At 48.2% G+C, this 27,242-nt stretch overlaps 2 protein-coding genes, 1 long non-coding RNA gene and 2 gene segments (V, D, J or C); 4 read left to right on the top strand and 1 right to left on the bottom strand.

Annotated features, from left to right (window-relative positions):
- LOC122470388 overlaps nucleotides 1–18,412 on the top strand; it is a 901,179-nt gene extending 882,767 nt beyond the window's left edge. Inside the window, 2 exon segments of the V gene segment in view lie at nucleotides 16,576–16,613; nucleotides 17,958–18,412. Coding sequence covers nucleotides 16,576–16,613; nucleotides 17,958–18,277 — 358 coding nt within the window.
- The window catches only part of LOC122470399 (immunoglobulin lambda-1 light chain-like), a 214,345-nt gene that overhangs the window by 158,995 nt on the left and 28,108 nt on the right, over nucleotides 1–27,242 (top strand). The gene's annotated exons all lie outside the window — the stretch shown is intronic.
- Nucleotides 1–27,242, top strand: part of LOC122470398 (immunoglobulin lambda-1 light chain-like) — a 336,020-nt gene that overhangs the window by 285,305 nt on the left and 23,473 nt on the right. The gene's annotated exons all lie outside the window — the stretch shown is intronic.
- LOC122470393 overlaps nucleotides 1–27,242 on the top strand; it is a 644,196-nt gene that overhangs the window by 608,035 nt on the left and 8,919 nt on the right.
- LOC122470950 lies at nucleotides 2,537–4,216 on the bottom strand. The gene is made up of 3 exons (XR_006294037.1): nucleotides 4,001–4,216; nucleotides 3,712–3,804; nucleotides 2,537–2,611 (listed from the first exon to the last, which is right to left on the bottom strand). It is a non-coding gene; the product is annotated as an uncharacterized LOC122470950 (long non-coding RNA).

The following is a 27,242-nucleotide window of genomic DNA, read 5'->3' as shown; positions in this document are numbered from 1 at the left end:
ATGCATAGATATCGGTTGAATTCCTATACACCAACAATGAGGCAACAGAAAGAGAAATCAAGGAATGGATCCCATTTACAATTGCACCAAAAACCATAAAATACCTAGGAATAAATCTAACCAAAGAGGTGAAAAATCTACACACTGAAAACTATAGAAAGCTTGTGAAAATATTGAAGAAGACACACAAAAAAAAGGAAAAAGATTCCATGCTTCTGGATAGGAAGAACAAATATTGTTAAAATGTCAATACTACCCAAAGCAGTCTTCATATTCAATGCAATACCTATCAAAATAACACCAGTATTCTTCACAGAGCTAGAACAAACAATCCTATGATTTGTATGGAACCAGAAAAGACCCTAAATAGCCAAAGCAGTCTTGAAGAAAAAAAAAAAAACAAAAAACAAAGGAAACACCACAATCCTGGACTTCAAGCTGTATTACAAAGCTGTAATCATCAAGACAGTATGGTACTGGCACAAAAACAGACACTCAGATCAGTGGAACAGAATAGAAAACCCAGAAATAGACCCACAAATGTATGGCCAACTAATCTTTGACAAAGCAGGAAAGAATATCCAATGGAATAAAGACAGTCTCTTTAGCAAGTGGTGCTGGGAAAACTGGACAGCGACATGCAGAAGAATGAATGTGGACCACTTTCTTACAGCATACACAAAAATAAACTCAAAATGGATGAAAGACCTCAATGTAAGACAGGAACCCATCAAAATCCTAGAAGAGAAAGCAGGCAAAAAACCTCTTTGACCTTGGCCGCAGCAACTTCTTACTCAACATGTCTCCAGAGGCAAGGGAAACAAAAGCAAAAATGAACTTTTGGGACCTCAACAAAATAAAAAGCTTCTGCACAGCGAAGGAAACAATCAGCAAAACTAAAAGGCAGCTGACAGAATGGGAGAAGATATTTGCAAATGACATATCAGATAAAGGGTTAGTATACAAAATCTATAAAGAACTTATCAAACTCAACACCCCAAAATCAAATAATCCAGTGAAGAAATGGGAAAAATACATGAATAGACACTTCTCCAAAGAAGACATCCAGATGGCCAAATGACACATGAAAAAATGCTCAACATCACTCATCATCAGGGAAATACAAATCAAAACTACAATGAGATACCACCTTACACCTGTCAGAATGGCTAACGTTAACAACTCAGGCAACAACAGATGTTGGCGAGGATGCGGAGAAAGAGGATCTCTTTTGCATTGTTGGTGGGAATGCAAACTCGTGCATCCACTCTGGAAAATAGTATGGAGGTTCCTCAAAAAAGTAAAAATAGAACTACCCTACGACCCAGGAATTGCACTACTAGGTATTTATCCAAGGGATACAGGTATGCTGTTTCAAAGGGGCACATGCACCCCAATGTTTATAGCAGCACTGTCAACAATAACCAAAGTATGGAAAGAGCCAAAATGTCCATCGATGGATGGATGGATGGATAAAGAAGATGTGGTATATATATACAATGGAATATTACTTAGCAATCAAAAAGAATGAAATCTTGCCATTTGCAACTACATGAATGGAACTAAGGGTATTATGCTAAGCTAAATTAGTCAGAGAAAGACAAATATCATATGACTTCAGTCATGTGAGGGCTTTAAGATACAAAACAGATGAACATAAGGGAAGGGAAGCAAAATATAAAACATTTTATAAAAACAGGGAGGGGGACAAAACATAAGAGACTCTTAAATATAGAGAACAAACATAGGGTTGCTAGAGGGGTTTTGGAGGGGGATGGGCTAAATGGGTAGGGGCTTAAGGAATCTACTCCTGAAATCATTGTTGCACCATGTGCTAACTAACTTGGATGTAAATTAAAAAATAAATAAATTATTGGGGCGCCTGGGTGGCGCAGTCGGTTAAGCGTCCGACTTCAGCCAGGTCACAATCTCGCGGTCTGTGAGTTCGAGCCCCGCGTCGGGCTCTGGGCTGATGGCTCAGAGCCTGGAGCCTGTTTCCGATTCTGTGTCTCCCTCTCTCTCTGCCCTTCCCCCGTTCATGCTTTGTCTCTCTCTGTCCCAAAAATAAATAAACGTTGAAAAAAAAAATTTTTTTTAATAAATAAATAAATAAATAAATAAATAAATTATAGAATGTAAAAAAAGTCTATAAAGCCCCCTCCCTCTGAGAACACACATTGTACCCCCCTCTTTGCTCTGAGAGCCTCCTGTCCTGGCTTCGAAGAGAAGTTCCTCCTTTCCCCCCTAAACCGTCTCCAGGGGGCTGGTGCCAATTTTCTTTTCTTTTTCTTTTTCCATTCCAAGGACACAGCAGCTATTCAATAACCATTACTCAACCTCATACATTATATTAAATATTTTTATTACCTAATGCATTTTCCCTAGCAACTGAAGTCAAAATTATCATTTCAATTTCACATGAAGTATTCTTAGAATTCAGCCAATTTCATTCTCTTATACTCAAATCATATCTTTTGAGCATGTGATATGTCCCTGCCCCAGCCACACATTGGAGATTCTGAGACACAGCACTTACCACCTGTCCAAGAGCTCATGGCCAAGGGTAGACTCTTACAGCAGCTCCATGGACCTTTAACAACTCCACGTGCACCTGGCAAGGAGGAAATTTTATTCAGGTTCTGGCTCTCACAAACTGTGATCTGCAATAGAACGCTGCTCCTGCCTCAGGGTTTCCCTGGAGTAGGGGTGAGGAGTGTCACTGCACTGGGGCCTGGGAATGTCAGAGGAGACTCAGTGTGGAAATGCTATGGAGATGGAGCTAGAAGCGGACCAGCTCGAGGCCCCCACCACAACACATTGATGGATGAGACACTTGGAACTCCTGGATGATATTAACCACCTTCCTCCTGAGCCAGAATGGAGCAGAGGAAAGACTGGGAGCCCAAGACAATCTCAGTATCACCACCATGACTCTGGCCACCTTCATGACAGCACCCAGAACGATTCAGTGAGCACGATTTCAGGTTACCTGAAAACACAGATAGACTGTCTCTCAGTGGCCAGAACAGCCCAGGATGGAGGCCAGGGCACAGACTGAATGGGGGCTACAGCCCCAGACTAGTGACTACCAGGAGGAGGATCCCCTGGGCTGGGGGTGGAGACTACAAGGGATACCTGTCCTCTCTCTGTGCCTTGGGGCTGAGCCCTTCCCCCTTCTCTGCAACCACAAAGCTCTTCAGCAACAGCTCCAGAGCCCCCATTGATTTGCATAACCAGCAGGAGTCTCCAGCAAGGGAAAAAGAGAGGCCTTAGGAGGAATTTTGCCCAGACTTGGACCTTAGTAGCAGAATTGGGGCGCCTCCACCACGGCCTGGACCCCTCTCCTCGTCGGCCTCCTTTCTCACTGCACAGGTGCTGTGCCCAGGCTCACTGGGATCTGGGACAAGCTTGGCCCTGACTCTGAGCTCCTGCCCCAGTGGGGGACAGGATCTCTTCACCTTGCTGCAGGATGAGGGGCTAAAGGGGTGAAATCTCCCATTTTGCTCACTGGCCCTGTGTGAGCTCTAAGGGGCTGCACCTGCCCAGAAAAAGGGACTGGGAGTTTCTCATTTGTTCAAAGGTTTTATCCACCAGCTAGGCCCATGGGTCCCTGGGGCTGAGATTGATGGGTGGGGACAACTCTGGGGGCCAAGAAACCTCTGGAGTTCGGTCCAGGCCAGGAAGGCAGAGCCCCGTCAGCTGGAAACCCACCTCTCATAATCTCTCTTGCAGGTTCTGTGGCCTCCAATGAGCTGACTCGGCTCCTGTCAGTGTCAGTGGCCCTGGGACAGACGCCAGGATCACCTGTGGAGAAAACAACATTGGAAGGAAATATGTCCAATGGCACCAGCAGAAGTCAGGCCAGGCCCCCATCTATTATTGCAGCAACTGGCCCTCAGAGATCCCTGAGTGATTCTCTGGCTCCCAACTCAGGGAACATGGCCACCCTGACCACCAGTGGGGCCCAGGCCAAGGACGAGGCTATTTCTGTCCCACCTACCATGTCATTGGGAGCACCTGGCAATGACTCACAGTGACACAGACAGATGGGGAAGTGAGACACAAATGCTCCTGCCCTGGCCTGATGTTCATTCTCTCCATTCTCTGAACAGCCATAGGCCACGTCTTAGGGTCGGGTGTCCTCTCTGGTCTTGGCCCTGACCCTCAGGGTTGGAAAGACTTCCCCTCAGGGCCTTTGTTTACCACACTGAGAAATAGTAGGGGGTGGGGAGGTAGGGGGCCTGTTTTGAATCACAAAGACTGTGGTGCCCTGTGGGTCCAGAGGTCCCCCTACTGGCTGAACCTTGGCACAGCCTTGTCCCCTCTCCAGGCAAGTAGCTCCTCACTCCTCTCAGGAGTGATCTGAAAAGTCAAGATACTGGAAGGAAAATGCGCAGCTCCTAGCTGGCCCCTGATTCATGGGGGTCCTTCCACGTGTTGGTTTATGTGATCACCCTTCGCTGAGACCCAGGATCTTTATGCATCAGAGAAGAGCCTCCTTGCAGGGGAGGGGGCCCGGCCCTGCAGCTGAGCCCTCAGCACCATTGCCCACCCACCCTCCAAAAGAACCGAGGTTCACACTCCCTGCTCCTTTGTAAGTTTACATGTAAAGTTTTCACCAGAAGTTTGTAAAATGTTCACAGAGCTCTTGCACACATGTTGAGTGGAAGCAAATGTCATATAATTGGATGCCCACTATGTAACATTTAGAAATTTTTCAACTTTCTTTCCTCTTCTTGAACTCTGTTTTCATTCCACACCCCTTCCTGGATTTGATCTGCTTATATATTTTTATACCTGAAATACATACTGTCATACATCTCTATCCTAAAAATATGCACTAAATTTTTACATTCTAAAATTTAGTTTCATAGCCTGTGATCTTGAGTGTTAAATAGTTTTCTTCCAGTTGGCATCATAATTATTCATAGCAATATGTGAGCAACACAAAATAAACATATTAAAATTTTCATTTTTTGATTCATGGATCCATTGATAAAATATGATGTTCCACTAGAATGAATCAGGGTCCTGTATCAATTCTGTCCTACCTTTCCTTTTTTTTTTTTTTTTTTTTTTTGAGAGAGAGAAAGAGAGGGAATGAGTCTCAAGGAGGATCCACACTCAGCATGGAGCCCAACACAGGGCTCCATCTCGTGACCGTGAAATAGATCATGACCTGAGCCCAAATCAAGAATCAGAAGCTTTGGGCCCCTAGGTGGCTCAATCAGTTAAGCATCTGACTTCAGCTCAGGTCGTGATCTCATGGTTCATGAGTTTGAGCCCTACGCCGGGCTCTGTGTAGACAGCTCAGATCCTGGAGCCTACTTTAGATTCTGCATCTCCCTCTACCTGCCCTCCCCCTCTTGCACTCTGTGTCTCTGTCTCTCTCTCTCTCTCAAAAGTAAATAAACATTTTTAAAAAATTAAAAACAAAAAAAGAAACTTTATAGTTTAAATGTTATGTTTAAGACTATGATCTATCTTGGGGCACCTGAATGGCTCAGTCTGTTAAGCATCCGACTTCAGTTCAGGTCATGATCTCCCGGTTCGTGTATTCAAGCCCCGCGTCATCGGGCTCTGTGCTGACAGCTCAGAGCCTGGAGCCTGCTTCAGATCTGTGTCTCCCTTTCTCTCTGCCCCTCCCCTGCTCATGCTCTGTCTCTCCCTCTCTCAAAAATAAGTAAACATTTTTTAAAAATTAAAAAAAAAAAGAATTAGAAGCTTGACTGACTGAACCACCCAGGCATCCCCTGGCTTTCATTTTTGTATGAAGCTCAAAGAAACTTTGGTCTCATAAACAGAAGTTTTGTAATACAATTTCACTCACAGATCTGAGCTCCTTCCTAGTTATGTGCCAAAAATCATTAGGGGTTGATTGTCAAAAATTATTGTTTTCAATTATCTATCAGCTGGCAGCTCTATTTCATATTCTTTTAATTTTTTTTTTGAAAGCAAAGAGTTGGAAACCACCTGACTTCAAGAGGATTTGAACCAGTAGACAGTTTGATGCACCATCGGAATAGAATGAAGGGCATATTGCCGCATCTGCTGGGAAAGGCACCTGCAAACAGCCCTGACCTCATCTGTCAGCAACCTTGATGAAGAGAGCCACCTGGAGCTGAGCCATGGTCCTGCCCTGGGCAGCTGGCCTCTAAAGGCTGATCAACGTGAGGGCCTGAAGGCCCAGCCTCTCAACCCACCTGGGGAAACTGGGAAAGGCCATCTCAACAGCAAAGCTCCCCTATAGCTGATTCCTCCCTCTGCCCATCCTGCCTATCCTGCTTCCCACCCAACCCTTGCACAGGGGTTGGTCCCAATCACTCTCCCTGTAAAACTCCTGCAGTCTGGCTCCATCCCAGTATCAGCTTCTAGGGGAGAGGGGACCACCTGCACAGAGGTGTCACCTAGCCATCTGTCATCCACTTTCCCAGCTTCTGGATATGCAACAAGAAACTTGAACAGAACTTACTAAGAGATCCCTTGTGTGTCATGTAATTTAAAAGATTGGGAAGAAATTGGGGGTGCCTGGGTAGCTCAGTTCAGCAGCCGACCTCAGCTCAGGTCATGTTCTCATCATTTGTGAGTTCGAGCTGCATCGAGCTCTCTGCTGTAGTGTGGAGTCCGCTTCGGAACTTCTGTCCCCCTCTCTCTCTCTGCCCCTCCCCAGCTCATGCTCTCTCTCTCAAAAATAAATAAATATTAACAATAATTTAAAAAAAATAAAAGATTGGGGAAAAGTAAAATATCTGTAATCATCGTGCATCTTTGCATCTTTACAAATTTTTTTGAAAAACATTATTTCCTCTTCTCATGTGTTTTAAACTATATTTTTTCCTCCAAAACTTGGGACTGCCGATTTGAATCATTCAATCTAGGGAAGAGTCCCACTGTTTAACCTAATTGGCAAAGCCAGTCCTCACTGTCCAAGGTACTATTCAGACGTACTTCTGTTAGAAACTGGCTCTAGTTGTCAACACAAGTAAACATCTGGATGGGTATTTCGGGGAATATTGTAAAATCACTGAAAAGCAAAGGATGTGTCTGGAGAAATGGTCAAACAATAAAGTGAGGTCGATTTTATGTGATTATCTATTTTATAACAACGTTTTTAAAACAAGGTAAGTCACTAGGCTATTCGCCATTATGGAACTAGCACACACAGTGCAGTAGCTACTATGGTATATGACACGTGTAGTTATACACAAATGTGAGGGTGTGTGGGCTTTTAGGAATAATGAAGTAAGAATCGAATGTAAATTACGTTAGTATTGGTAGCCATCAGGATGGAGCGCTTTGTATGAATGTAATAAAGGAGGCTGCACCACCCTCTCTAAGAATGTGCTTTGTCCCGCGAGGACCTGCCAGGAGGCTGTTCCCGGTGGAAGAGCTGAAGGAGCTGTGGCTGCTACAAAGCCACCACCTGCCACGCAGGTCCTCATGAAGGGAGTGTACCCTCCCGGGTATCAATCCAAGACTTTGGAAAGGGCCTGGAAAACTGGGCTCCGCTATGCAAACATCAACCCACCTCTTCAGGTGAGGCTGGAACCACAGGGCTCTGGCCACGCCCACTCCAGAACCCCGCCCCCCGACTTCCTCCACACACCGCCCCCCAAAAAATGTTCCCTAGAGTATCAAATACAGCCGGCACTAGTATGAGCAGAGTAAGCCACTATCGTTACATGTAAAATTTAAGGGAGGACCCCAAAACTCGTCATCAAAATAATATTTAATGCAATCTTTTTTCACATCGTAATGCAGAAAAATCCCTTAATAAATATAACATCAAAACTGTAAGTCAGTTCAGTATCCGCCCCCCCCACTCCACACTGGAGTGACTCGCTTCACTCGCCTCACCCCAGGCCGTGGTTGCAAGGGTTAGGTGGGTGTCAGGGAAGATGTTGGACTAGAGTCCGTCCTCTGCATCCTCCCGCCTGCCACCACCACTGGAGCCTTTCCCGGGCCTCTGTCTGGCCAGCCCCTTCTGAGTTCCAGCCCTTTCTGAGGTTTAGCCTCCCTCTACTGCTGGTCTCTGCTGCCCCCTATTGGACTGTCCCCTCGGGACTGCACTCCAGGCGGCTGTATTGGGAGAGTTGGGCGTTAAAGCACTGAAAAGTTCCCAAGCTCCATCCTTCAGTTCCAGGCTGGCTCCACCTCATGTGCAAAAAAAAAAAAAAAAAGCCTGGTCCTCTCAGGTCTCTGGCTGGTACTGGTAAGTCCCAAGACACAGTCTTTACACCAAGTCGCTGTGTGTCTTAGGAAAGAAACTCTCCCTCTCTGTGCCTCAGTTTATCAGTCGAAGGAACTAGAAGGTCCCCACCAGGGTCATGAGTCTGTGACATCTACAGAAGCAGTAGAATTCTCTTTCCATTTGCTGGAGGAAAGCTGGAGTGTGGGGTGGGACTGCACCCCCAAGATCAACAAAGGAGTAGGGGTCTCCAGGGATCCTGGGGATCCCTCAGAGTGGGGCTCAGAAGCTGCAGAGCCAGACCCTGACTCCAAGAACTCTGAGAGATTCCAGAACCTCTGTCACATCCCCAGACAGATACTTTGTTACACACACACACACACACACACATACACACACACACACCCCATGCACAACTGTGAGATGAGAAGGCCCAGCTGGCTTGAGTTTGGGGATGGGGGGGTGGTGGAGCAAGGTGCTGGAGAGACCTGGATTTAGGCAGTCTCTGGGGCTTGTGGAGTATAGAGTGGGCAGGAGACTGGTCAGCAGGAGACAGGGGCACCCTCTGACATGGGAAGCAGGACAGAAGTGATTGGACAAGGACACACCCTGACACTCCATGGGAGAAGGGCTGGGGCAGGGCACAGAGGAGCCAGGGACCCTCAGCAGGGGGTCTACCAAGGGGGACAGATAGACCTGGACTCCTCTGGCCCAGCCTGAATCCAGCCCTTGGTATATCTCAATCCAGGAAGGAGGTGAGGGGCAGGCCTGGGTGGGTCAGAGCTGCAGCTGCACCATCTGGGAAGACCCAGCCCATCCCTCAAGTGTCCCCAGGAAACAACCAGACCCAGATTTCTGACTGCAGCCACCACAAGAGGATGTGGTTTATGGCAGTGGCGGCCCAGAGGCTGTGGCAGGTGCAGGGGTGGGGGAAAAGAGGCACAGCTGGGGATGCTGCCTTTAGGGAGAGCCCCTTCTTCCCAAGACCTGGGGCTGTCCCCCAGAGAACCACAACTTCTGGGCCCTGGGTAGTAGGTGAGTGTCACACCCACACAGGGGTGCCAGGAGGGAACAGCTTCGGTCTAGACTCCTAGGGCACATGCCACTCCAGCCCCCATGGTACCAGGAACCCAAGGTCAGAGGCAGGTGTGGGCCTCATCCCATGGATAGGATGATCTCCTGCCAAATGTAGCAGGAAAGTTAAGGAGTGCCTGACTCAAAACATGGGACACACAACTCTTAAAGGGACCTCCCAGGAAAGTCACTTTGGCAGGCCTGGGAGGCCTCATTTAGGGCTGCTGAAACAGAAACTAGAAGCCCTGAGGGGCTGCAACCCAGATTTGAGCAGATGTATTAAAAGACCTTGCAGCAGAAAAGGCAACTGGAAAGCAAGAGAGGCGCTGGGTGACAGGCGGGATCCTACAACCTGCTGCTTTCAATTCTCTCTTCACCGAGCAGTGAGACTTCACCAGGCCCGGAGAGCTGATGCACAGACATCAACAAAGCATGTCCTGGAGCCGTGCAAGGGCCAGCCCTCTGTATAGAATCTGCTTGAACATCAATTTCCTCATCCTCAAATAGGTGAAATGATCTCAGCTCAGCCAGCAGCCGGCCCCGCTGTCTGCCTCAGCCTCATTGCATTACATATTATATTCCTGGGCTTTCCAATGGCCTCCAGCCCAAAGCACCTGTGCAGTCCATGCCTCCTGCACCTCTGCCCAACAGAACCCAAACCTCACCTCCCTTGGAACCAAAGCATGAGCCTTCCAGGTGGACAAAGGGCTGCAATGCAGGGGAGGAGCTCACTCCTAGATTCTAGATCACCCTGCAGCCCACTCCCAGAACACCCTTGGCCCCAGCGTTCATCTTCTCTGGACCTTAGTTTTCTCACTTGTAATACAGGAAAACGTCCCCCAGGACATGCCAACAGTTATTCTAAAGCCCAAAGTCCGAGGATGGTGGAAAGGGAATGGACATTTGTTCAACACCTGCTACATACTGGGGCTTAGCATTCACATGATCTCATTCATCTTCATGACTGCCCTGCTACAGAGGAACTGTGTCCATTTTACAGATGAGGAAACTGAGGCTCAGAGGTGACCTAAGGCTAAGTTTCAACATTCATGAGCCTGACATTATTCCTTGAGTGAGGGATATAGAATTGCTCCCTGCAGGGCCCTTGCCTGGCTGAGAAGCTGAGATGACCAGAGGGAAACCAGCCAGGCTTGACCAACCCTGCCAAGGAAATGTAGTGTGCAGGGACCCAGCCTGGGGGACTGGTCAGAAGAGAAGCCCTAGCCCCAGTCCCACCCCAAGGAACTCAGGCCTTGGTGATTCCTGATTCACTGGGCACTCAACTGCTTACTGTGGTCTTTTCAAGTCCCAGGGAGATGCTCCACAGACCTGGGTCACCCTTAGGAATACGGAAATAAGGCAGGTCAAGTATGCCCCACCCAGGGCCCCAGGGGCAGGAACTGTGGGCTGGCTTCAGTGGGAGGGGGTGGAGCCCAGGATCGACCACAGCCGGGCAGCTGGCAGATGTCACTCTGAGGGAGATCTCCAGGGGTAACAGCCATGGGCCCTGGAGAGGACTGGGCACTGAGTGCAGGGACCAGAGAAGGCCCAGGCAGAGGACAAGACTATGTGGGCCAGGCACACTGGGACCACTGCTGCCAACAAGAGGGACCTGAGGCACCTGCCAGCCCCTCTCCTGGAAGTTCAAGCCGAGCTTCTACCCTGAGGGCAGATGAGGCCTGAGACAGGCCAAGTGTGCTGTGAGGCTCCTGGGGGACAGAGCCCTGGCCCCAGGCAGCTCTGTCCCCTACTGCTGCTACACCTGGCCATGGGCCAACGCAGCATCATTGAGCAGAGACCCAGAGGGAAGGAGCCTAAGGTAAGGAGCCAAAAGATCACGGCAGGGGAGGATGTGGAATTCCCTAAGGTGGGAGCCAGGAGTGGACATCCGAAGAGGAGAGCAGCAGTGAGGGGAAGAGAGGGGAGAAGGAAGAATGGGCCAGAGAGAAGGGACCTGGGTAGACACCGGCTGTATTTAAAGTGCTGACATCTGTCTTGCGCAGATTTTTTTTGCATTGATTTTTTGTTTGTAATACTGTATTAAAATATCGTGTGTCTTGATGACGGAGTTTTGGGCATCCCTTAAATTTTGGACTAGTGCCGCACCTGCCTCACCCTTGTCCTCTGGGTAGGGCAGAAAGAGGCAGGCAGGAGCAGGATGTGCCCAGCAGGCACTAATCGTTTTAGGGGCAGAAACGCCCTCTGTAGCCCCACAAGTCAGATCCTGCTGTTATCCTCATCTTGCAGAGGAAGATAGAGGTCCAAAGAGGTAAGGTGACCTTCCCAAGGTCACACAGCACATAGGCACAGTCCCAGCACTGTAAGAAGCCAGAGGACTGAACCCTGTGACCTCATCAGCATGTCCTGTGTTGAAACAAAATGGCGCAACATTCTGAAGGGGTGCTCTGCCAGGCAGTTAGAGAGGGGAGCAAGGGCTTGTCTGAGTCTCCACCAAGGATGTCCACTCTGCAACTTATTCATAAATATTCACAGGGGTCAGGCCTGGGGACCCAGAGAGGGTGGGCCTGAACCAAGGGGGTCATGTCCAGGTGTGGGGACAATCAAATTGGTCTGACAGGTGAAGAGTCACTGACACATGATGTGACCACTCCAGGCACCCGGAGCGGCCTGGGCTGAGGAGAGAGAGAGGTTGTGCAGGCACAACAGGGCACTCTGTGCTGCGTGCAGTGTCTTAACGTGCTGCGTCCTTGATCTTGGAGTCCAGAAGAGTTGTTGAGGGATTTAGGTAGCAGACCGTCACAGTCGGATTCATGTTTGGAAAAACGGCTCCAGATAGGAGACTGATGTGAGGCCAGATTAAGGACCCAGGAGAAACAACGGCCAAAGCCTGCATCTTGGGGATGGGGAGGAAGGATCAGGTACCAAGACCACCTATGAAATTAGCAAGTGAATTTAAAGTGACTGTACCAGAGGTTGACCAGGAGGAATGGGCACTCTCATGGACTGTCTATAGAAGTCCAAAATGTAAAACCATTTTTGTTTAATTTTTTTTTCAACGTTTATTTATTTTTGGGACAGAGAGAGACAGAGCATGAACGGGGGAGGGGCAGAGAGAGAGGGAGACACAGAATCGGAAACAGGCTCCAGGCTCTGAGCCATCAGCCCAGAGCCTGACGCGGGGCTCGAACTCCCGGACCGCGAGATCGTGACCTGGCTGAAGTCGGACGCTTAACCGACTGTGCCACCCAGGCGCCCCAAAATGTACAACCATTTTAACAATATGCAGCAAGTCATTTTTTAAGTATATTTATTTAAATTGTGCAATTCCACTTCTATGAATTCATGGTGGGGGAGAGGTGAAAATAATCCAAGATATAACAAAAGGTTTATAAACAAGAATGACTAGCTCAACATTACTAATGGTGGGAGAAAACTGGAAATAATCTAAATATCCAGCAGAAAGGGTGTGGCCAAATACAGTATAGAACATCAATCACAAGGAATCTTCAAACCCTCAACTATGTGTGGGTTTTTAAAGTATGTGTACATTTTCAAAAGCCTGCCCGAAATAATAGAAAAATGTCAATGGTGTGTCTCTGGCTGATGGGACTTCCCCTAATTTAAAACTTTGCTTTCTAATTTTCTATACTTTATGTGTACATTTTCAAAAGCTTGCCCGAAATAATAGAAAAATGTCAATGGTGTGTCTCTGGCTGATGGGACTTCCCCTAATTTAAAACTTTGCTTTCTAATTTTCTATACTTTTGAAAATGTTCACAGGAAGATAAATTTGGTTTTTATCTTCTAAAATATTTTTTTAAATTTATTTTTTTGGGAGAGCACAAGCTTCTAAAATAATTTTTTTAATTTATTTTTTTGGGAGGGGCAGAGAGAGGGGGACAGAGGATCTGAAGCAGGCTCTGCACTGACAGACTGACAGTAGCGAGCCTGATTTGGGGCTCAAACTTTTGAACCGGGAGATCATGACCTGAGCCAAAGTCAGTCAACCAACTGAGCTACCCAGGTGCCCCTAAAATAATTCGTTTAAGTTCATTTCTTTTTGAGAGAGACAGACAGACAGAGTGCGAGTGGGAAAGGGGCAGAGAGAGAGGGAGACACAGAATCTGAAGCAGGCTCCAGACTCTGAGTCAGCACAGAGCCTGACGTGGGGCTCAAACTCACAAACCACAAGATCATGACCTGAGCCAAAGTTGGATGTCCAACCAACTGAGCCACTCAGGTGCCCCTAAAATAATTTTTAATACAAGAGTAATGCGTACTTGTTGTAAAAAAAAATAAAAATAAAAATAAAAATGATTAACCACAGAAGTATATAAAGAAAAAATCCAATGTTTCTGCTTACCATCCCCACACATCTTACCCTAAAACCCATTCTCCAGAGACAGCCACTGTCAGGTTGGTCAGTACATTTCCAACGCTTCTCCTATGTGTATATGTCCCTGAAAACACACACACACACACACACACACACACACACACACACACACAAACACCTAGTTGGTATTGGGACTTTTTTCTTAATGAAACCATACCCTGGAATAAGCTTTTTAAACAATGTGTTACTGATATTTTCTATCTCAATTTGGATAGATCTCCCATGTTCTTGTAATGGCTTTGTAAAACCTCAAAGTTTGGACGAACCAGATTGTATTTAATTATCCCCTTATTAATGGACATTTAGGTTGTTTCCATTTAAAAATATAAATCACAAGTGATGCCGCAATGGAAATCCTCACATATGTGCGCATGTGTTATGTGTGCTTGTATAAAGTGCACTTAAGTATCTACTATGGATAAATGGCTCAAAGTGGAATTGCTCGATCAGAGAGAATGTGTTTGGGGAATGTTCCTAGGCAATGCCCAAATGTCCTTCTGAAAGGTTCCAGCTTATATTCACTGCAGTGAATGATAGTGCCCTTTCCTCTACATCCTTGACAATAATGTGATATTGTTGATCTTTTTTTTTTTTTTTGCTCATCCAATGAATATAAGTGAGCCTATGTTTGTTGTTTAATTGGTTATTTGATCATTGGTAAAACTTGTTTTCCTTTCGTTTTTTTATTGTCTGATTTTATTTCTACTGTGAATTTATTTACCAGTTGTAATTTTGCCTGTTTCTCCATTCAGTTGGTTGTATTTTCTTATGGATCTATAGAAACCCTTCATATATTTGGGATATTAACTCATTGTTAAGTCCATAGTTGTAAATATTGTTCCCTGGTGTGTTTTATGCCTGTTGTTGATGGGGTCTTTCACCATAAAGCTGTTTTTAATTTTTATGTGTCAGATTAGTTTAATTTTTTCTTTATGGCTTCTGTGATCTATGAGGCCACATGTGGGAGAAGGCCATCCATGTCTAACTCATGTCCATGACCCTTTGTAGAATGCCAAAATTACCCATCTCTGATACTGTCCCACACTAATCATCTCTTCTTGTAAGTTTCTTCTAAGTGTGCATTAAGGAAAAATGAAAACACCAAAATAGGGAGACAGAGGAATAAGAGTACCTCCATGTTCCCATCAACCAGGTCCCAATCTATCAATTCCCTGATGATGCTGACACAACAACAAAATAATTGCTCTCTTATGCAGTATTTGCAAACAAATTCCAGATATCATACCTTTTTCTCAATAATGATTTCATCTGTGTACCAGAAGATAAAGGCCTAAACAGAAACTAAAGTAGCATGATCAAACCCATGTAGAAACTGTAAATCCTTAACAATGAAAATACTTATCAATGAAGACCTCAAACTTGTCACAAGTGAATGCATGGAATTATATTGTTGATGTTATTGCTATTTGGGGGTATTTCCTTTTCTCTTTCTGAGTATTGAAAATCATTTGACACTGTGATTGTGGGGGTCGGGTGTCTTCAGGACTGTTGGGTCTGTAAGAATCCCCCATCACTCTACTTTTCCTTGCAAGGAAAGGACTAAGGGGCTGAGCAGCTGGTGCTGGGACTCTCCCATGGTGGGGATGCAGCCACAACCTCCCAGAGTTGTATCTGAGCCATCCACTCTGCTTCCTCATCCTGCAAAGGGCTTCTGGCATCAGATCCTTCAGGAGGTCCAGTTTGTACAACGTCAGAATCACCTCCCTGGACAGTTGGCTACTTTGCACCAAAGGACCCACATCAAGTGGACCTTTTTAGGTAGGATTAGCTGTGTTGATGTTCAAAGACTCCGTCCATCGGATGGAAAGGGTGCATCACAGCAGTATTTCATTTCTGTCCTCCTTCTCCTGGGAGGGCTGTCACGTACCCAAGTGGGGAGTGCCTTTCATGTGCAGGGAAAAGAAGAAATGTGCACTGTTCCCTGCTCTTCCCTACTTCACAGGATGATGACCTGCTCCTTCCACCCTCCCCTGCTGATTCATTTTTATTTGGCGACCTGGTACATGCTGGGATTCAATGGATCAGATTTTGGGAATGTACCAGTGTTGTCCACACTGCATGATGGCTTCATGTCTGCCCATATGGACATTTGTCCACTGGGAGTCTATTCAGGTGGTTCCTGGGTACACTCACATGACCCCAGGAGATCTCAACAGCTCCAGCTTTCTGAGGGAAAACATATTCTATTTCATCTTGTGCATACCTGCCCAGGCCTGAAATTCATCACTGATGCCAGTTTCATTTCCTGGGAGGTGGCATTTAAGACTCTTTAAGAGAAGCATAGCAGCAGTCACATACCAGACCCTCCCCAACATGAGCCCAGATTGGTGCTTGGCTGGAGCTGCTCCCAAGGTCACCTGGACACAGGCTGGCATGTCTTACAGGACCAGGCCACACATCACTTACAACAGTCCCAAACTAGCACATCCCCTGGGACAATAAAACAGAGCCCTCTGAAGTTATGTCTCGGGACATAGTTAGTTGCCAATGTCCATACACAGTCCAACTCTTTCTCCCTGCAAAGGATCCTTTGGGAGGGAGGGTACTCCCTCCACCCTCACCTCACATCTCCCCAGGGTATTACAATGTTTGAACATACAGAAAAGAGATGTCCTGTTCATTTCCATGGAAAATAACTCACAATGACACAAAAGCCTTCCACAAACTCACTCCAATATCCAAGAGATAGTGGTAGAAACAGCAAATCAGATACCAACTTCCATTGGAAGAATTGATTCCAAGGATCCTATTGCTGTACACATGGGGGCATTGGTGCTATTCTCTGATATGGGTGTGGGACATGTGGCTCCTCTGTTGAGCAGACACCAGCCTGAAGCAGTACCCTCACTTCCTCCATCACAGCTGCACGTGGGGGGCTGGGGTTGGGGCAGGGCCTCCCATGGACGGGGTTTTTGTATGAGCCTGTATCACAGTGTTGGGTGTTCGGCGGAGGTACCCATCTGAGCGTCCTAGGTGAGTCTCATCTTCTCCCTGCTCCCCTGCTCTTCCAGACATCTGGGAATTTTTTGACTGTTTTTTTTTTTCTCTGTGTATCTTATATATAAGTCTCGGTTACTCTTTCACCCGGCACCTCAGCCCCTAGGACCCTGCTCTCCTCCCTTCCCTGTACTGACTGTCGTGCTTGCTTCTTTGTTCATCATAACCCCACACCTCCTACCTGAGGCACAGGGAATGGTGGAATGACCTAAAATCTAAAATCTGTCTGCCGGGGTCATCCTGGGACCCCCATGTGCTCTGTCTGTCCTCTCCTGTCTGGTCTTGTGTTGGACCTTTTTTATATCTGGGAGTTACTAACAGTCCCCATAGAAAATGGAAGAAAGAACAGGGAGCATTGAGGGGGTGACCATGTGGAGAATTTGCAGGGACATGGCACCCTCAGGGCCAAGGCTGGGGACACATGGGTCAGACGTTTAAAACAGGGCCCTGGAACTGTGCGACTCAGGATCTGGGGTGGTCAATGGTGTACCAGTGGAGCAGCTAACCCCACCCCCAGGCCTCATGGGGTTGCAAGGCAGAACCCTGAGGTGTCCTGAAAACTCAAGGAAACCAGCAAGAGGGAGGACAGTGGGGAGAAGAGAAGGTGCCAGGGAAAGGGTCATGGAATGAAAGGATATGAGAACTGGATGAACACTTGAGTCCTTGCAGGAAATACTTCATACCCCAAAGAGAGGCGGAATCTATGGAATGAAGGCTCTAGTGATATGACTGATTTGCAGGACATGGAGGGCAAGGCTGCAGAAGACAATGGAATGAGAGAGACACAAGAGACACAGGCAGACACTCTATCATCAGCAAGGATCCTACCCAATCAGGGACAGCCCAGGAGAGACACATCTGGGTAAAAACAGATCTCTTAGGACAAAGACTTTCACTTCCCCAGCACAGAAGTGTCAGATCAGAATCGTATACAGGATGATTCAATGGAGGTCAGAGAGCTCACATCATAATCCTGACCATAGAGGGACAAACATAGAGCCCAGACAGTCACTGTCAGCATGTCACAGGAGGCAGGGGCAGGACAGTGAGAGTTCAATGTCTCTGTGGGAGGACAGGTGCCAGGAGAGTCTCAGGATGGGTGGTGACAGAAATTCAACTCAAAGACTCCCAGCACAGGTGGGGAGATTTTTGAGGAACACCTTAACCCACCCCCACCTTTGACATGGACCCGTGGACACAGACTGTGCACTAGGGGCCTGATTGGATGTTCAAGAACCTATTCCCACATGAAGACTAAGGTCAAGTGACCCCATGGTGGATGCTGAACCTCTAACCTCTTTTCCCTCCCCCACCCCACAGGTCAGCCCAAGTCAGCCCCCTCGGTCACACTCTTCCCACCCTCCAGTGAGGAGCTCAGCGCAAACAAGGCCACCCTGGTGTGCCTCATCAGTGACTTCTACCCCAGTGGCTTGACGGTGGCCTGGAAGGCAGATGGCACCCCCATCACCCAGGGCGTGGAGACCACCAAGCCCTCCAAACAGAGCAACAACAAGTACGCTGCCAGCAGCTACCTGAGCCTGTCACCGAACCAGTGGAAATCTCGCAGCAGATTCACCTGCCAGGTCACACATGAGGGGAGCACCGTGGAGAAAAATGTGGTCCCCGCAGAGTGCTCTTAGGTCAAGGGACCCCCACCTACCCCAGGGGGTGTGCAGCCATTGGACCTACAGGAAGGATTCCCCTTGCACCAGGATCATCCCAGCCCTTCTCCCTTCAATCAATGCTCAATAAAATGTCCTTTATTCAATCAGAAATTGTGTTCTCTGGTCATTTGGGTTTAACATTTTGTGTCCTGAACTCAACCAACTCTAGGCAGAAACATCATTCTTTTGGCTTCATGAGAAAGGAGCCCATAGAAGATGTCCTCATGTTTTTTGAAAGGTAGTCTTAGTATCAGTCGAGATTGTGAGAGAATATTCTTCAACAGGAGATACAAACATCAAAAACAAGAAAAACCATCCTCCACAATGTCTGTATACTTTCCTACTTGTATGAACCATGTCCACTGCCAGTCATACCTGCTCTCACTGATCGTGGGTCTCCATGACTTCTAAGATAATTCCTGAGCTTCACCCTATACCTGTGCCACACTGTCTACAACTACCCCCTCTTATGATGTCCACTGTTCTCTCCTTATAGACCCCCACTCAACACCATGTTTTCCCTGGTTTCCTACCCCATGTGGACATTCCCCATCATACCAGCCTAGAGCTTCCTCTCTTCCTTATGAGAACTCCTGTTCCTAACTCCCCAGGAAAAATGACCTGTTCTCCCTTCCACAGACTCCCTGTCATACTTACTACAGGACCCTCTGCCTGTACACTGGTCACTCACACCCACACTGCCACTGCTGGCACCTCCACACAACAGTGTCTCTTGGTTCCCTCTGGCATCCAAGGTCTCTGAGAGATAGACTCCAGCTATGCTCTCTAGGTTCTCTCTAAGGCCAGGCCAACCCATGAGACCACCACTTGTGCTTAGGTGACATGCCTGGGACCTCTATGTTATAAATCAAGGCTCAGATTCTGGCAATGGTCTGCTGACAGATTTCTCAACTGGCTCTTCTACTTAGGACCTCAGTGTGGGATCTGAGCCATAACACACACAAGCATACACACAGGTACCAATGAACAGAAACATACATGCACACACATAATGATCACAGAGCCATTGGTTCATTTATAAAACTGCCATGGTGGGCATCTCTATGGAAGGCTCATGACGAGCTGGGTGAGGAGGTGTTGCACGGAGTCCAGGATGGGATGTGAACAAAGAAAACTCAGTCCCTGCTGAAGATACTAATGCCAGCCAGTAACAATAGAAGGCTCCAGAGATTCTGGTCAAAGCTGCAGTGAGAAAAGCAACCTCATGGGCTAGTGGGAGGGAGTTAAGAGATGAAGCAAGAGCAAATCACAGAAGACAGCAGGAGTCCTGGCTTAGCGTGCATGTGTGTCACAGAAAGAATGCCAGACCTGTGTGTACCCTATGTGAGCTCTGCAGGTGACATCTCCAGGCCAAGATGCAGACCCAGGCCCTGGGTGTCAGAGACATCACAGAGTGATGGTCCGGTGCAGGGATACAGTATGTGTCCTATGTGGTGGGGTCACCCTGTGCTAGTGATACTCCTCTATGTGGGTAATGTGTGATTCTCAGTCAGTTCAAGAGACCAGCACAGACTCCAACACATCAGCTCAGGGTGAAATTGTTGGACCCAGTGCCTGCCTCCCCAAGCACGATGGACCCACCAGATCTATCTAGCTTCCATTCAGCCCACAAACCCCTAAAGCATGACAGCTGCTCTCATGGGGCTCAGGAGAGGGACTAAACAGTGACCACACTACCTTTCAGAAGAACCAGCCAAAGGCAGAGATTTGGGAGCTCAGGACCCTATAGAAGGATCTAAGTATTGGAGAGAAATATGATTCTCCTCTCAACACTTTGCATTCCTCACCCCAAACCTCCATGGTTTCCTGTTCTGAGGATGTGGTGGCATATCCAGGACCCTCCCCACAAGTCCAAAGTCTGCAAAGGGCTCTCAGCTCCATCACCTCTGTGCTGAAACAGCCTGCTCACCCTTTCTACAATGACATCCTGACACAGACTGAGGAAAGAACACAGCACCTTCCTAAGGATGGCATTTGCTGGGAATTCTGATGCCATATCTAGAGGAGGTCTCTCAACTCCTCCCCATGACTGAGGATGGATGGAATCTGAACCCTTCATGGAACTGAAATTCCAGGTCCCCAGGGGTCACCCCCATCACCCACCCATCTGCCTGACCAGCACCCGTGACAAGGAGGCTGGGCTTTGGGCCTCCTGTGCAGCTGCAGGTGGGCCTGGGTCAGCAGTGGAGGGACTGACAGAGGGTTTGTGTTCGAGGCTATGTCACAGTGTCATATTTTCGGTGGAGGGACCCATCTGACCGTCCTTGGTGAGTCTTCCCCCTTTCCCTCCTCTTTCAGATCCACTGTACAATTTCGGGCTATTGTGCTTTCTCTTATGAGCTGAGCTTAGTCTGAAGGTCTATGGGGTCTGTAAGTTTTGCCCCCTTTGTCTGCCCCCTCATCCCCTCCACTGGTCCCATCTTGTCAGATATCAGGTCAGGGCTACAGGGGACCATCCCCATGAAGCCTTCCTGATCTAGACCTGAACTAATGCCTCACTATGGCTCCAGATCTCTCCCCACATGAATCTTCTCCTCTGGACTCAGGGATGGTCAACTCCCCATTCAGGGGCTCTGGGTTCCAAGAGTCCAAGGAGAATTGGGCGGAGGTGTGGGGTGGTTCAGGCTGCCAGAGAGGCTGTGGGATAAGAGAAGGATTCTGGGGATGGCTCAGGCACTGGGTTCCAACCTCAGAGAGCCCCAGGGAGAGGACTTCCTGAAGCGTAGTGAGGAGAGCCTTGTCTGGGAACTTGGGAGACATGGAGGAAGAAGTGGGACAAGAGGGTCAAGGATTAAGGGAGGATTTCAGAGGAGAAGGGGGCCGTTAGTGCTGGTACCTTCCATTTCCACAGAGACATTCAGGACACCAATATCAGAACAAGTCTTAGGACTGTGTCCTGAGGTCAGGACATTCAGCAGCAGGAGTACATCCCTTCATTGCCCACCATGGAGGGAAAGCGCCTTGAGCAGATACACGGGGCCGGAGTTCCTTGATAGGGACAGGTGACAGGGACAGTCACTGCCAGGCTTTCAGAAATGCTAAGACAGTCAGACCTCCTAGAATAAATTTACAATACAGGGAGACTCCTCAGAACAGACATAGCCTAGCCTCAGAAACGAAAATTCACCTTACCTTCAAACCCTCAATCTATAGGACTCCTTGGAATCCAGCCCCAGGGAATCCACTTTTTAATTTTTTTTTTAATTTATTCATTTTTGAGAGACAGGGAGAGGCAGACGGTGAGCCGGGGAGGGCAGAAAGAGAAGAAGACATAGAATCCCAAGCAGGCTCCAGACTCTAAGCTGTCAGCACAGCTGACAGCACAAGGCAGGGCTTGAATTCACAAACCATGGTATCATGGCCTGAGCCCAACTCAAACGTTTAACCAACAGAGCCATGAAGGTGCCCCAGAAACTTCCATTTCTTACCCACCAAGCATCATTAGGCAGGGTCCATGTTGGGAGGTGGGAAAAGCTGCAATGATGGTGTGAGGGGTTCTGGGGGCAGGAAATCTACTTTTCAAAGGGTAACACAGCACTGCAAACAGGAAAGACCAGCTATAGTATAACCGGGTAGGGGACTTGGGGTATATGGCAGTGACACAAACTTCCAGAACAGACAGATTCACAAGGGAATGCAGGTCTCAGGGCCAGTGCCAGCCACTCCCAGGGGGAGGACTGTGTGGATTAGGAGGACATGAGATCCAGAGAGTGTCTGGGGCCATGGAAGGACTCAGACACTACAGAATCTGGCAGTCAGATCCATTCCAACAGGTGAGTAACCCTACCCACAGCGGACCTGACATCAGGGAGCTGAGGCCACATGAGGCCCAAGCCATGGACATGACAGAGCTGTTCCTCACATCAAGACTGAGGTAGGAACTTCAGCCATGGACACCTGATCTCTGACTTACAGCCTCTCCCCCTTCCGACAGGTCAGCCCAAGTCGGCCCCCTCGGTCACACTCTTCCCGCCCTCCAATGAGGAGCTCATCGCCAACAAGGCCACCCTGGTGTGCCTCATCAGTGACTTCTACCCCAGTGGTTTGACGGTGGCCTGGAAGGCAGACGGCACCCCCGTCACCCAGGGCGTGGAGACCACCAAGCCCTCCAAACAGAGCAACAACAAGTACGCGGCCAGCAGCTACCTGAGCCTGTCACCGAACCAGTGGAAATCTCGTGGCAGATTCACCTGCCAGGTCACGCACGAGGGGAGCACTGTGGAGAAGAGTGTGGTCCCCGCAGAGTGTTCTTAGGTCCCCGAGACTGTCAGGGATGGAGGCCTTCCTCACCCAGATACACCTTCCCCAGCTCACCATGTACCCCTGAGAGCCAACTCCTGGATCAGCTCAGACCAGGAAGGTCACACACCCTCCCGGTTTCTATTTGTGCTCAATAAAGAACTTACCGTTTATCATTCAACATTTCTGATGTGAATTCTCTGTCTGTTTATGTCTGAGTTAACCGGCTTAGTAATTAAGAGAAGGGACAGTAATGGTATGAGATTCTATCTAACCGCCATCCACCCAACTAACCCTAAAAAGGCCCCATTGATGATGTATCCCCCTGGGTGTGACCCAGGGTAGAAAATAGTCCTGCCATACCAGCCCCCCAGGATGCAGTCTTTGCCACCTGGAAAGGGAGAAAAACTGAGTGAGAAGGACCAGGGGTCCCCGTAGGGTGTCAGGGAGGAACAAGGAGGGTCCCAGGAGCCAGCAGTGGGCAGTAGCAACAATAAGGAGGAACGAGGTCCTTGAACAGAAACAGTGGTCTTTAGGAACAGAGGTGAACTTCCTGGTTCCATACAGGGTGACCCAGAGGGGAGAGCGACTACCAAATGAGGGGTCCATGGTTGGCACCTTAGCAGGGAGCCATGGAAAGCTCTGAACAACGCACCTTAGAAGTACATTTCTCAAACTTTCACAATACATGTTAGGTGAGTAAAAACACTAACAAGTCCTACAGGGAAACAGTTTCATATCTTGTAGTCTAACCCTTCCTGAACCTAGTTGATTCTCCTAACCAACTGAGGAAGCTCTGGAACACTCCTCAAGACAGTTGTGTTGCTACTTGAGGTCAGGCTGAGGCACAAGGACAACAGTCTATGTTCTGTTGGGCCTCAGTCAAGGCCAGGCTCAAAGAGACCCTAACAGGGGGCTGGGACCTCAGTCATGAAGAGTCTCATCATCTAAACTGAGATCAAGGAGAGTTACTCTATGGTTAGGTTATAAATGAAGTCGATGATATCAGCCTGCAAGTGGTGGGGACATGGAGAACTGAGTAAATGACAAAGGAGGCCATCCTGGGCACATAATGGGCAGCCACGATTATCCCAAAGATGGGAGCCAATTCGTATTCAGGAGTATAGTTCAGCTGGTGCAGACCAAGTCAGGCAGAGTGAGTGTGGCCTGAGGGCTATGGCAAAGTCAGGATCCCCTTCCCCAGGTATTCAGGGTCCACTGAGCCTCCTATGCCTGAGCCTCCTTCACTCACTGTGGCTCAATCCTGAGTGCATCTGTAGCCTGGTATCAGAGACACACTCACTCCCAGGTCAGTGAAGCAGGCGAGGTCGTTCTCACAGAGATGCCGGCACAACAAGCCCCCTGTCTATGTCTCCAGCTCATCAGAGACAAGGAGTTGCTTTCACCTGACCTGCAAGGAAGCCAGATCAGACCAGAGAAGAGCCTACAAAGCCCAGGAATTCTGAGAGCACAGGGAACCCTTAGAGTTTTATCCCAGCCACTCCTGCCCTAGGGAAGCCGAAGAGGGAGAAGGGAGATTAGGGGGTCCTAGTATGCCACAGCACCTGCTGGCCCCATGTCATGGATCTGAGTGCTTGGGACCACATGTGGGAGAAGGCCACCCAAGTCTAACTCATAACCCTGCTGTAGAATGCCAAAATCACCCCACCTCTGATACTGCCCCACACTATCATCTCTTCTTGTAAGTTTCTTCTAAGTGTGCATTAAGGAAAAATGAAAACACCAAAATAGGGAGACAGAGGAATAAGAGTACCTCCATGTTCCCATCAACCAGGTCCCAATCTATCAATTCCCTGATGATGCTGACACAACAACAAAATAATTGCTCTCTTATGCAGTATTTGCAAACAAATTCCAGATATCATACCTTTTTCTCAATAATGATTTCATCTGTGTACCAGAAGATAAAGGCCTAAACAGAAACTAAAGTAGCATGATCAAACCCATGTAGAAACTGTAAATCCTTAACAATGAAAATACTTATCAATGAAGACCTCAAACTTGTCACAAGTGAATGCATGGAATTATATTGTTGATGTTATTGCTATTTGGGGGTATTTCCTTTTCTCTTTCTGAGTATTGAAAATCATTTGACACTGTGATTGTGGGGGTCGGGTGTCTTCAGGACTGTTGGGTCTGTAAGAATCCCCCATCACTCTACTTTTCCTTGCAAGGAAAGGACTAAGGGGCTGAGCAGCTGGTGCTGGGACTCTCCCATGGTGGGGATGCAGCCACAACCTCCCAGAGTTGTATCTGAGCCATCCACTCTGCTTCCTCATCCTGCAAAGGGCTTCTGGCATCAGATCCTTCAGGAGGTCCAGTTTGTACAACGTCAGAATCACCTCCCTGGACAGTTGGCTACTTTGCATCAAAGGACCCACATCAAGTGGACCTTTTTAGGTAGGATTAGCTGCTTTGATGTTCAATGACTCCGTCCATCCGATGGACAGGGTGCATCACGGCAATATTTCATTTGTCTTCCTTCTCCTAGGAGGGCTGCCACATACCCAGGTGGGGAGTACCTTTCATGTGCAGGGAAAAGAAGAAATGTGCACTGTTCCCTGCTCTTCCCTACTTCACAGGATGATGACCTGCTCCTTCCACCCTCCCCTGCTGACTCATTTCTATTTGGTGACCTGGTACATGCTGGGATTGAGGAGATAGGCTGATGGAATGCATGGGGTTGTCCACTATACATATGGTAATGAGGTTGTATCTATGGACATTAGTCCAGTCAGAGTCCTTCAGGTGGCTCCTGGGTACACTCACGTGACCCCAGGTGATCTCTATAGCTCCTGCTATTTGATGGACAACATATTCTACTTCACTTGTGCCTACCCACCCCAGGCCTGAAAGTGGTCACTGATACCAGTTCCATTTCATGGCAGGCAGCGTTTAAGCCCCCCGAATAAAGCAGAGCAACAGTCACACAGAGGCCCCTCCCCAACATGGGAATAGTTTGGCTGGGGCTGTTTCCAAGGTCATCTGGACAAAGCCTGGAATGTCCCACAGGACAAGGACAGACCTCACATGGCACAGTCCCAAACTAGGACATCCCTTGGGAATATAAGGCTGAGGACTCTGAAATGATGATTGGGGGCATAGGAAGTTTCCAGTGGACCATACACACAGGCCCACCTGATGTTCCCTGCAGAGGAAGGTTTGGGAGAAAGGGTATACTCTCTGCCATCACCTCCTGGTCTCACCAAAGAATTAGCATTGTTTGAACATACAGAGAAGGGATTTCCTCTTCAGTTCCACAGATTGTTACTCAGGGTGACACAGAAGCCCTCCACAAACTCTTTCCAATTCCCAGGATATAGAAGTAGAAACAGCAGATCAGACTCCAACTTCCTTTGGAAGAAAGGATTCCAAGGATCCTGTGGCTGCAAAATGGGGACATTGATCCTGTTATCTGTTAGGGGTGGAAGAGCTTTGGCCCCCACTGAGCAGACACTAGTATGGAGCAGTGCCCCCCACTTCTTCCATCACAACTGCAGGTGGGGTTCTAAGGGGTGGGGCAGGGATTCCCAGGCAGTGGTTTTTGTATTAGCCTGTATCGCAATGTTTTGTTTTCAGCTAAGGGACCCGGGTGACCATCCTAGATGAGTCTCATCTTCTCCCTCCTTCCATGCTCTCCCAGATGTTGGGAGTAATTGTCTATTTTTTTTTTCTTTATGTGTTTTTTCTCAATTTGTTAATTCCCTAATTTTGGACACCAGTCCCTGGGACCCTGATCTTCCCTCCCAATACACACTGTCCTGCTTGTTTCTTTGGTCATCACAGCCCCTCCACTGCTACGTGAGAGGCAAGGGATGGTCAGGATGACCTACAAACTCAACTATGTGTCCACTGGGTCATCCTGGGTCCTGTATGTGCTCTTTTCTGTCCACCTTTGTAAGGCCTCCTATTGGACAACCTTTGTCTCTGGGAGTCACTAAGTGTCCTCAAATAAAAGGGAGGAGAGAAGGGGGAGCATTGAGAGGAGTGACCATGTAGAGATATTACAGGGACGCGGCATGCTATGGGCCAAGGCTGAGGACACACACAAGGCTCAGGAGAAGGCCCGGAGCTCAGGGACCCAGGGTCCAGAGTAAGCAATGGTGCAAGTAGAGCTCCCCACAGGCCTCATGGGGTGCGGCATACACTCCCGAGCTGGCATGGGGACTCAGACAAACTTGCCACAGGTAGGAGGGAGCTTAAAGGAGTAGATGCCAGAGAAAGAGTCATGGAATGAGAAGATGTGAGACATGAGTGGACCCTTGAGTCCCTGCAGGACACACATCTGCAACAAACACAGGAGAATCTATGGCATGAAAGCTCTAGTGAAATGACTGATTGCAGGACACAGGGACTGGGGCTGCAGAAAGGCTATGGATTGAGAGTGATGCAAGGCCACGCAGACACACTCTGTATGATCAGCAAGGATCCTACCCCATCAGGGACAGCCCAGGAGAGACACATCTGGGTAAAAACAGACCCCTTAGGGCAAAGACCTCACACAAGACTCAAGATAGAATGGTCCACAGGATGAGCCAATAGGAGGTCAGAGAGCTCACATAATAGCACTGGCCACAGAGGACAAAAGTAGAGCTGAGACAGACACTGTCAAAAGTCAGAGGAGGCAGGAGCAGGACAGTGAGAGTTAGATGTCTGGGTG

Source organism: Prionailurus bengalensis, chromosome D3 (assembly GCF_016509475.1).
Source record: "Prionailurus bengalensis isolate Pbe53 chromosome D3, Fcat_Pben_1.1_paternal_pri, whole genome shotgun sequence".
Classification (NCBI taxonomy): domain Eukaryota; kingdom Metazoa; phylum Chordata; class Mammalia; order Carnivora; family Felidae; genus Prionailurus; species Prionailurus bengalensis.
This window is presented reverse-complemented; position numbering and strand designations above follow the sequence as displayed.